Consider the following 12,590-nt stretch of genomic DNA (forward strand, 5'->3'; position numbering starts at 1 on the left):
ATATATATATATATATCTACATATACATAGAGCTGCACCTTACAGGCACGGTGCACATAAAAGACCCATCAAATGTGATTTATGCCTGCTGGAAAAATATTCTATTTTATTCCAGGACAGTAACTCTTAAATCAAAGATGCGAACTCTTGAATTCCTGCAGACATGCGACTAAATTTAAAATGCTGGCTAGCAATATATAGTGTATATTTTTTTATTCTAGTTTTTAATCACACTATTGGATTTGTTTCTTATAATATATGATTTATTTTGCATCGCAAAGTTATTGTATATATTTCGACATATTTCTTATGAAAAACCTTCGACTGTTATATGCAAATATTATTTTCTTGTTTAAGATTCTTTTATTTTATTTCATTTCATTTTATAATATTTTATAAGCCCATTTTAATCATCTAATTTATAGATAATTCGATACAGGGCGTTCTATTTTGCATGTCTTTTATCCGAATTTTATTATTATGCACTCAGCAATTTTTTTTTCAAAATGTTGTTTGTATATATACGTCAGGACCTAGACATGTTTTTATGTGGATGTTTGTATTGTTGGCATGCATATGTATTCGTATGTATGCGTCTATGTATATGTGTAAGTAAGCGTGTATGTTTATCCTTGTGCATTTACATACATGGATGTATATCATCATCATCATCATCGTTTAATGTCCGCTTTCCATGCTAGCATGGGTTGGACGATTTGATTGAGGACTGGCAAGCCAAAAGGCTGCACCAGGCTCCAATCTGATCTGGCATAGTTTCTACAGCTGGATGCCCTTCCTAACGCCAACCACTCCGAGAGTGTAGTGGGTGCTTTTACATGCCACCGGCACGAGGGCCAGTCACACAGTACTGGCAACGGCCACGCTCAAAAGGTGTTTTTACGTTGCCACCTGCACAGGAGCCAGTCCAGCGGCAGTGGCAACGATATATAATAAATGAAAAAATGCACAGCAAATAAATAAATGACATAAAGTATACTGAAGGCAAAAACGAATGGGAGACAAACAGAAGGTCCATAATTCTTTGCGAAGGAGTGTGTCTACAGTCAACACTTAGGATTTTTGCTCTGGTAACTTCTGCTCTCTCCCATGTTCACGCACGACCAGCTATATGTCGCTATGAGTACAGCAACGGATTCAGCAAATTTGGAAATTAGTTGTGGAGAAATGGAGAATATCATTTATATTGTGTATCACTCAGTAAAAAGACGAAATTTAAAAAATCTGTTCTCTCTCTCTCTCTTTACACCGTCGCTAGAAGGAGACTTAACTCATGTTTGCAAATGCTGGTGTATTTCTCCAACTTGAAAATTGTTAGAAGTTATGGATTAAAATTATTTTTAATGCAAAAATTCACCTCTGAGGAAGCAAAAAAATAATAATAAATGGCCGATTCTGGGCATTTTCAACCATGAGGAATCCATTGGTGCGATTCCCAGATTGCCATCTTGTAAGGTGTGGATTTCTATAGATGCAACACACATACACACACACTCACAAACTCAGTTTTACAATATGTACTGATACACACACACACACATACATATGTGCGTATATATATATATATATACATACACATACACGTGTGTGTGTTTAAGCATGGAACATGAATGTTAAATGATAATGATGTAGCATTTATTTATATACATATATATATATATATATATATATATATGACAGCCTGTATATCCAAGTTTTAGAATACACTGTATCTTTGTATGTCAGAAGATGTCTCAGACATCCTATCTAGCCTTGCTGACATGGAAAAGTGGAAATATAACCAATGATTTGTGTGTGTGTAGCTACTTTGTCAAGTACGTGAAAACAATGACAAAAATAACAAGAAAATAAAACAGGCAAAATAATAATGACAATAATAATAATACTATCAGAGATCAGCAAAAATTATTTGCAAAAAATATATATAATTCGATACAGGGCTTTTCTATTTTGCATGTCTTTTGTCCGAATTTTATTATTGTGCACTCAGCAATTTTTTTTTCAAAATGTTGTTTGTATATATACGTCAGGACCTAGACATGTTTTTATGTGGATGTTTGTATTGTTGGCATGCATATGTATTCGTATGTATGCATCTATGTATATGTGTAAGAAAGCGTGTATGTTTATCCTTGTGCATTTACATACATGGATGTATATGTATGCATGTATTCATTTATATTTGTGTGGATGTGTATTTACTTACATATTTCCATATATTTATATATGTGATCTTATATGTGTATCTATGCTAATATACACTTTTGTATACACATGTATATGTAATTTTATGTGTACGTTTGTTACACATATTCACTCACCTATCTTTCTTTCTTTCTTTTCCTTTCCTTATGGAAAGTATTTTTTCTCGGATCTTTCTGATTTGGTGGGCGCCACTTGTTTTCTTAACGAAACACTTTCAAACTTGGGACACTGGTAGAATGTGTCATATAAAACATCCTTTACTCTTAGTGTTATTGGGAAAATTTTATCTTTTTAAAGTTATTTCGTGTTAAAATTGTCGTATTTCGGTAATTTCAACCAATCACTGACGTCTATTGAGGTGAAAACAATTACTGCTATGGAATGTAAACAAGACATTCTAGCGGTGTAATGGGATCTTTTCCCTTGAAAAAAGTGCGTTTGTACTGGTTTTAGCTAACCCTAACCCTAATTCTAAAACCCGAACCCTAACCCTAACACCCTAACCCTAACCCTCGCCGAAAGTTGTTGCTGACAAACAACGGCACTAATTTTATTCAAGGGAAAAGATCCCATTACACCACTAGAACGTCTTGTTTACATTCCATAGCAGTAATTGTTTTCACCTCAATAGACGTCAGTGATTGGTTGAAATTACCAAAATACGACAACTTTTAACATGAAATAAGTTTGAATATAAAAATTTTTCTCTGTTCTATAAGACAAAATATACAAGTATACGAAGTTTTAAAGTGTTTTGGTAGAAAACACACTAAATAAAACATAAATAAAAAGTAGTGCCCGCCAAATCAGAAAGATCTGAATTCCGTCCCTAACCGTAACCGTAAACACTAACCCTAACCCTGACCCTAAAACCCTAGTGAAGATTGTGCGGGTGTTAATCTGAAAAATTACCAGGGAATCAAGCCAACAGCGTAATTTATTATCTAAACAATATATGCATATAAATTACCATTTTTCTGTAATTTTATCTGCTTCATGCGTATAAATTACCATTTTTCTGTAATTTTGTCTGCTTCAAAAGAAAACAAACCAAAAAAGCGGATGAAATATGTCATAATTACCAGGGAATAACAATGTTGACACCGGCACAAATTATTGTTGACAAAAACAGCAGTAATTGTATTCAGCTGAATAGACGTCAGTGATTGGTTGAAATTACAGAAATGTGACGACTTTTAACATGAAATAACTTGCAATATAGAAAGTTTTGTTAAGAAGGCTAAGAGAAAAAGATGTTTTATATGACACATTCTACCAGTATCCCAAGTTTGAAAGTGTTTCGTTAAGAAAACAAGTGGCGCCCACCAAATCAGAAAGATCCGAAATCTTTGTTTCTTTTGCCCTTGTTTATAGTTGTATATAATTTTCACCTTTAAAGGTATTTTAATATGCTGGCCACTTTGATGAAATTTTTTTGGAAAAAAATTTATCTGATATTAGAAGTATATATATGTATATATGTACTGATGTTGATTCATTCAACTAAAAATTCTACATAGCGATACTCCAGCATGGCTGCAGTCTAATTATTGAAGCAAGTAAAAGATAAGAGATAATCATAATGATGTGTAGTTCCATTCATGTTAATTTTCATTTTTCATTTCATCTATTCTAAAACCAACATTCACGTTTTCCAAATCCACTTCAAGTTAGCTCTTTATTCATTTTCTTTTATTGACTTTGTAAAACTTTTCTTTATTTTTAGACAAGTTTCACATAACCATCGAAAATGATTGTTGGTTTCCAGTACACAGCTATGACCATAACGGGAGCGTTTCATTTGGGTATTGGAGTTTTATGTTTCATTATTTCAATGGTTGGATATTCCACAAAATTATATCGGTACATGGGTGATTGGAATCTGTCTGTTGCAACCTCTACACCAGCATTTATTATAAGTCTATGGGTAAGTACTGGTTTTCTCATTGAACTGTAAAACTAATAAGGACAGTTGCATAACTGATATTGGGTTTTTATGTCAACTGTTTCCTGATTAAAAATATATTGTACTAGATGGACAGTCTTGAGACTTATTTTCATTCTTTTTTATAATTTTATAAATCATTTCATTACAAAATGTTCCTTCTCTATGATGCTTAAACTGCCATTGCTTTTGGGAATACTTGCTTGTAGCTAACAATATTGGAACCCTGCTTAGAATAGTGTTTGGAAGTTCTCTCAGCCTGATACTGCATAAAAGGTATTTTATTTAATGCTCATTGTTGATAATTTTCTTTTTCTACTATAGGGACAAAACCTGAAATTTTTTGTGGAGGGAGCTAGTTTTTATAAGTCTGTTGATAACCATTAATATTCATTTATTGGGATAATGCTTTTCCAGTATCCTATCCAGATCTTTGTCTGTTTGTCTTTGGGTTGGCGTTCATTTGGGTTGCATTATTTTCTTCTTTGAAACCATTTGGATATTTGATTTAAAATATCCCAGTTTCTTCACTCTGGTCAGATTCATACACCCTATGAATGATAGCTCCATATTAGTACAGGGGTTTACTCTTCTCTTTCAGTCTGTTGCACAAATAGATGTTGTAAGAGACCACTTACACCTTCACTTTCCTCAGAAATGGTGTGCTTTTTTCTGTAGGATTAATAGTCCCCTATCGTAGAAAAACTTATATTACATTAAGAGATGTGTAACAGAGCACAGAATGTTAGTCATAGAAAAAACAATCATAAATACATTTGATAATGAAAACAACGAAACCGTCTTTATTTGAAACTATATTTTACAAGTTCTTTCTATATTGAAAGTACTTTTGTTGAAATATTTTATTATATATAACTGAAAATGAGATAAAAATGTAGTGGAATCTAAAGTTTTGAATAGAACTGTAAGATAACTAAAATGCATTTGACTCTTTGGTATTGTAAAATGTTTGTGAAAATGACTTACTGACTAGTGTCATATTAACTCTTCATGAAAACTGAAGATTCCAAAATTACTTCATTCATATCATACCAAACAAATGTTCACTTTGCTGTGACACTTTACCAACTTTTAAAGCTCAGAATGGGAAAATATATACATCCATTATTTCTTCCCCACTCACTATTCTTACAAGAGTATTGTGGGTAGATTCCTGAGGCACCTCTTCCATAGGATCTCAATAGAAGCAATGATCAATACACTTTCCTGCTTTATTTGCAAGTATGACCAACTGAGACCATGGATATTATCCAACCATCTACCACTAGGTTGCCTACCAGTTGGCTCAGCTTGAGGAATCTGTTTGGCAATTCTTTCCTGTGATGTTCTAACCACGTCTGTAGTATCAGTGCTGTGAGCTCAGTGTAGAGAAGTAGGAGCTTGATCAGGAGAAACTTCCTTGTACAAGTGTCCAAATATTTGCATTCAGGTAACTGGGCTAAGTTGAAACCTTTCAATCTGAGTATTGGATTTTGGCAGGGTTGTGTGCTCCTTTTCATAATTTCTATGAACTGAATTGACATGCACAGCCATTGTGAAAGTGGTATCATTATTGGTGGGTGCACGAATGGTCAGCTGATGTTGGCAGACATGATGCTACTTGGTTTGTCAGAAGGTGATCTCTAGTATGCACTGAATGGGTTCGCTGCCAAGTGCTACAAGACAATGGTGAGAACACATACACACACATATGTACATGTGTGTGTATGTATATATATATATATATATATATATATATATATATATATAGACACACATACAAATAACCAAAAGTGACTTGAAATTCTTCATAGATTAATGCTAAATGGTTTCATATTAAGTGTTGATGCGTTTTATAGTTAAACAGAACTGAATGCACTAATTAATCCCTTTACTGCAGAAATCAGATATATTCGTTAAATTATCTTTTGTTGAAGACTGTAAGTGTTTGAAAGTAATTTTTGTTGAAATACATCAAATTTATTGAGGCAATGTGACTTGCAAAAAATACCAATTCTATTTTGTGGTAGATATTTATCATCATTATTAGAATAATCAGGAAATTTAATTTTACAGTTAAAGGGTTAAGAAATGTGTATTTGGTCATTTTTCTTTGGCCTTCCTCCCAGTCCCAGTCTGGTGAAAACAGTGTAGTTGATATTTAGCTTGAACTTCTGTAAAGTAGAAAAAGTTCCAGTAATTTGAATGAGAACAGTGATAAAATGTATTTAGTACAAGTTTTTTTTTAAGTAGACTCCATGATAGAACATAAACGAAGCAACAATACATCTAGGCTAGCAGTAGAAGTAAGTTCAAAAGGAAGTCTTTTTCTTATCAACTATATTTCTTTTTCCATTATATTCAGTAATGCTTACATATAACAGCACTAGCTCTGTACTATATATGTAAGCAGTTTTGCAGTGTAGACTGATCTTCACAATGAAGTGATTTTATGCAGCAATCATCATCTTCCGATACATGAATTTAACCACCAGCAGATGTCAAGATATAAAAAAAAGTATGGCTCCATCATGTAACTGTAGTGTTTAGAAATGACAGACAGCTGTGAGTTATGGAAGAAGGTATGTTATTGGCAAGTGGAATGAAGCAACAGTGGGGTGAGGAAGCGACTAACATTGTTGTAGTAGTCACTACACTGTATCTCCCCACCATCACATCTGAGCATTACATTTAATTGTATAATTTGTGTTTTGTTTAGGTTATCTTGGTTGGAATATTTGGAATTCTTGCTGGTCTCAAGTCAAATACGGAACTACAAACCAGGAGAATGGTAAAAATTTCTCTGATTCTTTATCCTTTTCATTCAAATTGTTAAATGTTTAATTAAACCTAAAAAGCTTACAGCTATTACTGATTATGGATACTAAAGCTATAGAAAATACTATACTCATCCAGTTTTCCTGTGGTAGACTCAGAAATAAATAGTTATGCTTCACAAAGAAACGGGGGAAACTCCTAAACTGTTGCTTGACTTGTTAAAAATAGCTGTCATCACACTCAATTTTTCTCAGAAAAAAATGTCTTAGATACACTGAAATAAAATGGGATGGTCCTGGTTGGAATTCTTTTGATCAGAAGGTCTGTTTTATCAGAGCTAAGATCACACTACAACCAATACATATCACTAAGAACTACAATTTAAATAATATTTTATATAATGTTTTTGTAATAGAAGTCTTGCAAAATGGAATTCAGCACATATATGAATCTGACAGTTAAGAACAGTGAATGGATTAAATGATAACAAATAAACAATGTGTTACTTTGTTACAGAGACAGTGCAATGTGGTTAAGAATCTTACTTCCCAACCACTTGGTACTGGGTTCAGGTCCATTGTGTGGCACCTTTGGCATGTGTCTTTTACTATACCTTTGGACCAACTAAAGCCTTGTTGAAATTGAATGATGCCTATCATATATTTGTATACATGTGAATTGGTGTCTCCTTGTCTCATTATTGTGTGGTTGTTGCAAACATGTATTGCCATCATACTAGTAATATCCTCTGTTTCCAGTAATTTATGAAAACATATGTCAGTCATGGGCAGGTATTACCATATTTCAAAACAGGTGAGGATTGGTTACAGGAAGGGCATCCTTACAATCAACTCTTAAGTTCCTGTACAACATTACTTACTGCATGGATTGCATCAATCATCCACTTCTGAAATGCACCATATCACAAATTTGTACTCATCTTGATTATATTCATTTTAAAGGAGAAAATTCTAATCCCTTGTATCATCCGTTTCTTTTCTGCTTTAACACAATCATTATGGGACTAGATTCTTTTGACTTTGAAAATTTTTAACAGGATAAACTCAAGATAAACTTGTAGTGAAGTATCACTGATATTATTTATATTTTGGCTAGAACAAAGGACAACTCAGAAACATCTTTTGAGCTTAACCTGACTTCATCAGCAAATTACATATTGCACTATACTTGCCAAATGATAAGTATGTGAATTACATAGCCTAGATTGCAACATAGAATGAAGTTACCTTTTCTGGAGTAAATTGTGTTTCATCTGATCTTGTATTGAACACAAATTCATAATCTACAGGTTCTTCAAGCATCTGTGAAGCTGTTGCCGTCTTGCATTCTTCAATCAAGGATTACATTTTAAAAATATAAATCTGTTATCTGTTTGAGAATAAAATTTTAGACTAATAAACTGTAAACATTTTTGCTATAAAATATATATTACAACCACTGTGGAGGTGTGTTGTTACAACCACTGTGGATGTGTGTCATTACAATCACTGTGGAGGTATGTCATTACTACCACTGCAGAGGCATGTCATTACTACTAGTGCAATGGTGTGTCATTGCAACTACTGTGGAAGTATGTCATTACAAATTCTGCTGAGTGCATTATTATAACTGGTACTAACAATTTTGTAATTGCAACTTCTGTTGAGTCACTGAAACCATCATTGAGCCGTGTTATTAGAAATAACAATAAGCTGTATCATTATTTATAACCACTACTGTTTTAATGCCCGGCTTCCATACTGGCATGGGTTCGACAGTTTGACATATCCAACAGGCTGGAAGATTGTCTCTGCTTTGGTATGATTTCTACATCTGGATGTCTTTCATAATGCCAACCACTTGACACAGCCTACTGGAGGCTTTTCTTATTTTTGTGGCACCAGCACCAGTGAGGTTGCCATGTAGCCCGTAAGACTAAGATCCCTGATAACTGAGTGGTGTTAGAGTAGTGAAGGAGACATAGTGTTGAAAGATAAGAATATGAGGAAAGGGACTGGAACAGGTTTCTTGCTGAAGAGGTACAAGGCTGCTCACAATATTCAAGAGTGGGTGGGAGTAATTAATGTGGAGATAAGAACAAGAAGGGTGGCTGGGTAGAGGATGCAAGCATGTTTTGTGGGTGTGAGGAATGATAAGAGATAGGCTAGGGGTGTAAATATACTGAACAATGAACAAGGGTTGAGGTGGGCATGGACTCTGATAGATTTGAGTTGGATGGAAGGTAGAAGAAAGTGAATGATGACTAGAGTTTGGGATGGATATAAAGGTGAATGTAGTGAGGTGAAGTGATCAGTGATACAAATAAATTGTAGAGAATGATGTCAAGAGGTGTAGGTGCTGATTGGCAGTACAGGAAGGTAAAGAGCAGTAGTTTGATGATAATGATGCAGTAGACAAGAGAAAGGGAAATGATATGGGTAGATTGCATGAGTGTAAGTGGAAAGACATTAATATGTGGGAAAAGTGAAAGATGTATGGCGATAAGAGCAAGTCAACAGGAAATGATTCAGTGGAGAGGGAGGAGTGATGATTTGATAACATAGAGGATGGGGGTGGTCAGTGTAAAATGTGAGTGGAGAGTGGCAATGTTAAGGACAAAGAATGAATGTCAAGTGAAGTGGTTCCAGGTAGTGAAAAAGATAATTGGTATCACAAAAAAGACAAAATATGTAGTTCAGACCTCATTTTAATTATAACAGCACACTACTATTGCAACCAGTTCTAGGTTGTCATTTTTGCTACTGTAGATATGTATCATTACAACCACCTCTGAGTGATGTCATTAATGTCACTGTTGATATGTATTATTACAACTGCTGCTGAGCTGGATCATTAAGGCCACTGCTAGTAGTAGATATTGTATCTAGTATATGTCATTGCCCTCACTACTGTGTGCCTATAGCCATTGATCTATGTCATTAAAACAACCACTGAATCTTGTCTGAGCTGAGTCATTAGAGTGGTTGTTGAGCTGTCATGACAACAATTGAGCTGGTTTATTACAAGCATTGTAGTGTCCTCAGAACCACTGATGTGACATCACAACCATTATTGAGCTGCCTTGAAAACTAATACTGATTTGTGTTGTTACAACTACATCTGAGTTGTGTTATTACAGATGCTATGTCCTTGCTAGCACTGAGCTATCCTTACTACCAGTGCTGAATTATGTCAAAGCAACACACTGAGGTGTGTCATTACAACCATCACAGAGGTGTGTCATTACAACCCTTGCTGAGGTGTATCATTACAATCACCACAGGGCTGATATAACAACCACAGGTGTATCATTCCAAGCATCATTGAGCTGTGCCATTAGAACTACTGTTTTTGTGACAACCACTGCTGTGAGCTGCCATTACAACTAGTGATCTGAGTCTTACAACTACTGTTCAATTATGCACTTGTTTACACAAAATTTAATTGGTTAGATTGTTCAACTTAATTCTGCCAAAATTACTGTTGCTGTTTAAAAAGAATTTCCTGATTGGAAACAAGAGCCAAAATGTTGGCCTGCTACAGAACCAGTACTAAACTATTTCATTCCAATTGCAACTGTGTCATTGCAGCTTCCACTGATCTCTTGTCTTTATAACTATCAAGGAATGAGGTCTTCACTACTAGAGCTGTGCTATTGCAATTGAGCTGGATCATTGTATTCACTGCTGTCATATATATAGTGAAAACTGCAAAGCTGTGTTAACCACTGCTGTTTAATTACATTTGCTGATGTGGCATTGCAACTGATACTGAACTGTTCATTTTCCAACCATTTTTTTTCTGTTTGGGTTCCAGCCTGGGCTGCAGTAACAAAGTCCACCTGCTGCACTTCTTAGTCCCATATCATTGCCTTGAGGTCCTGGGAACATTCCAGGCCAATATCTGTGATCAAGTTGTTGATGTGTGATGATGTTTTCTTCTTCTTATTTCATCATGAAGTGGATGCCACAAAACTAATTTGAATGCTTCCAGTTCAGAGTGGCATACATATTGACCATACAGTCACAGCTGTCTTTGCCTGATCTTCTGATTAACTTTTGGCAGGTCTCCATAAAGACATTCCAATCATTGCTGTATCACCAGATACACTACTCATCTGACATTATGTGCCACTATTCTGCTGTGTAACAGCACTCACTGTTTAGTTTTATGACTGTAGATGAGCAGTGATATCACCAACATCACTGAGTTTTGCTATTACACCCTTTGTTGAACAATGACATCATCACTGATGGGCTATATCAACATAATTAGTTTTGAGCTTGGGCATTATAACTACTGTAATATTGGTTTTAAATTTTGGCACAAGGTCAGAAATTACTCAACTGATACTTATTCATTGACCCTAGTAGGTTGAAATGCAAAGTTGACCTCAGCAGAATTATGAACTCAGAATGTAAAGATGGGTGAAATGTTACTAAGCATTTTGCCTGGTGTGCTAACGATTCTGCCAGTTTTCTGCCTTAGTAATGATAATAATAATCCTTTCTACTAACGACAAGGCCTGAAATGGAGGTGTGGCTAGTTGATTACATTGACCCCAGTGTTCAACTAGTATTTATTTTATCGTCCCCAAACGGATGAAAGGTTAAGCTGACTTTGACTGAATTTGAACTTAGAATATTTTGCCCTACATCCTAAAGACTCTGCCAGCTTTCCACCTTACAACTACTGTAATATTACAACTATCACTGAGCTGTGTCAACATGACGACTGCTGAGCTTCAATACAACCATTGCTATAGTCATCGTTGTCATGGCTACTCCTCTTTCTTCAGAGAATGATGATATCCGTTCTAGTCCATGTTGGGTTGTTAGTGCACTCAAAGGTGGCCACATGAGTCTAATGAGTCTAATTCAGGCTTTGAAGGATCTTCTGTGAGTTGGGTAAGTTGTTCCTTGGGGGAGATTTGGTCTGGTTGAGTTGCACCTCATTCCTCCTCCTTCGCTTTTTCCCATTTGTTTGTCTTGAATGTAGTTGTTCCTTCACAGATGTTGGATCTCTAGAGGTTTCAGTCATTTGCATTTTCTTTCCAGTTGTAGAAGTCGATGGTGGTACAGTTTTTCATGTTGGCCTTCAGCAGATCCCTGCTATAGTATCAATATTGCTTCTTCTGAGCCATGTCAGTACAGTGAATGATTTGATATTACAAACTCCATTAAACTGTGTCATTACAACAACCACTACTCAGTTGTGTCATTGCAATTGCCACAAAGGTAGTAAGCTGGTAGAATCTGTGGTGAGATGGAGGAAGAAGACAACAAGAAGCAAAAGGACAGAATGAAGCGTTGGACCTTACCTTGCCGACCGCAGCGGAGTACACGATCGCTCCTGATCAGAACACGTCTTTCTCGTAACGTCAATCTCATCCACCAAGTGACCAACTACAATTGCTTGCAGCGTTAGCTTTGCTCCCTGCACCTCAATCTGCACGTCAGTAATGCCTTCACAGCGTACCTGTCTTCCGTCGACTGCCCTCACACTGCTTTCTCCACTCCACGTCTCTACCACTCCCGGAGTCATCAGGGTCGTTGTACAGCCCGTGTCCACAAGGGCACGCGACATCTTCCCATCCACTAGCACATCAACAACGGGTAGAAAAAATTGCGCCTTTATTGATCTG

General features: G+C 35.6%; 1 protein-coding gene across 1 annotated transcript in view; it reads left to right on the plus strand.

The window, feature by feature from the left end:
• LOC106868670 (uncharacterized) overlaps positions 1–12,590 on the plus strand; it is a 41,004-nt gene that overhangs the window by 17,797 nt on the left and 10,617 nt on the right. The window contains exons 2-3 of the mRNA XM_014914046.2: positions 3,950–4,150; positions 6,888–6,959. Of these exons, the coding sequence (XP_014769532.1) occupies positions 3,974–4,150; positions 6,888–6,959 (249 nt within the window). The 5' untranslated portion in view covers positions 3,950–3,973. The remainder of the gene's footprint in view (positions 1–3,949; positions 4,151–6,887; positions 6,960–12,590) is intronic.

The sequence above is a fragment of the Octopus bimaculoides genome, chromosome 11 (assembly GCF_001194135.2).
Source record: "Octopus bimaculoides isolate UCB-OBI-ISO-001 chromosome 11, ASM119413v2, whole genome shotgun sequence".
Lineage (NCBI taxonomy): Eukaryota > Metazoa > Mollusca > Cephalopoda > Octopoda > Octopodidae > Octopus > Octopus bimaculoides.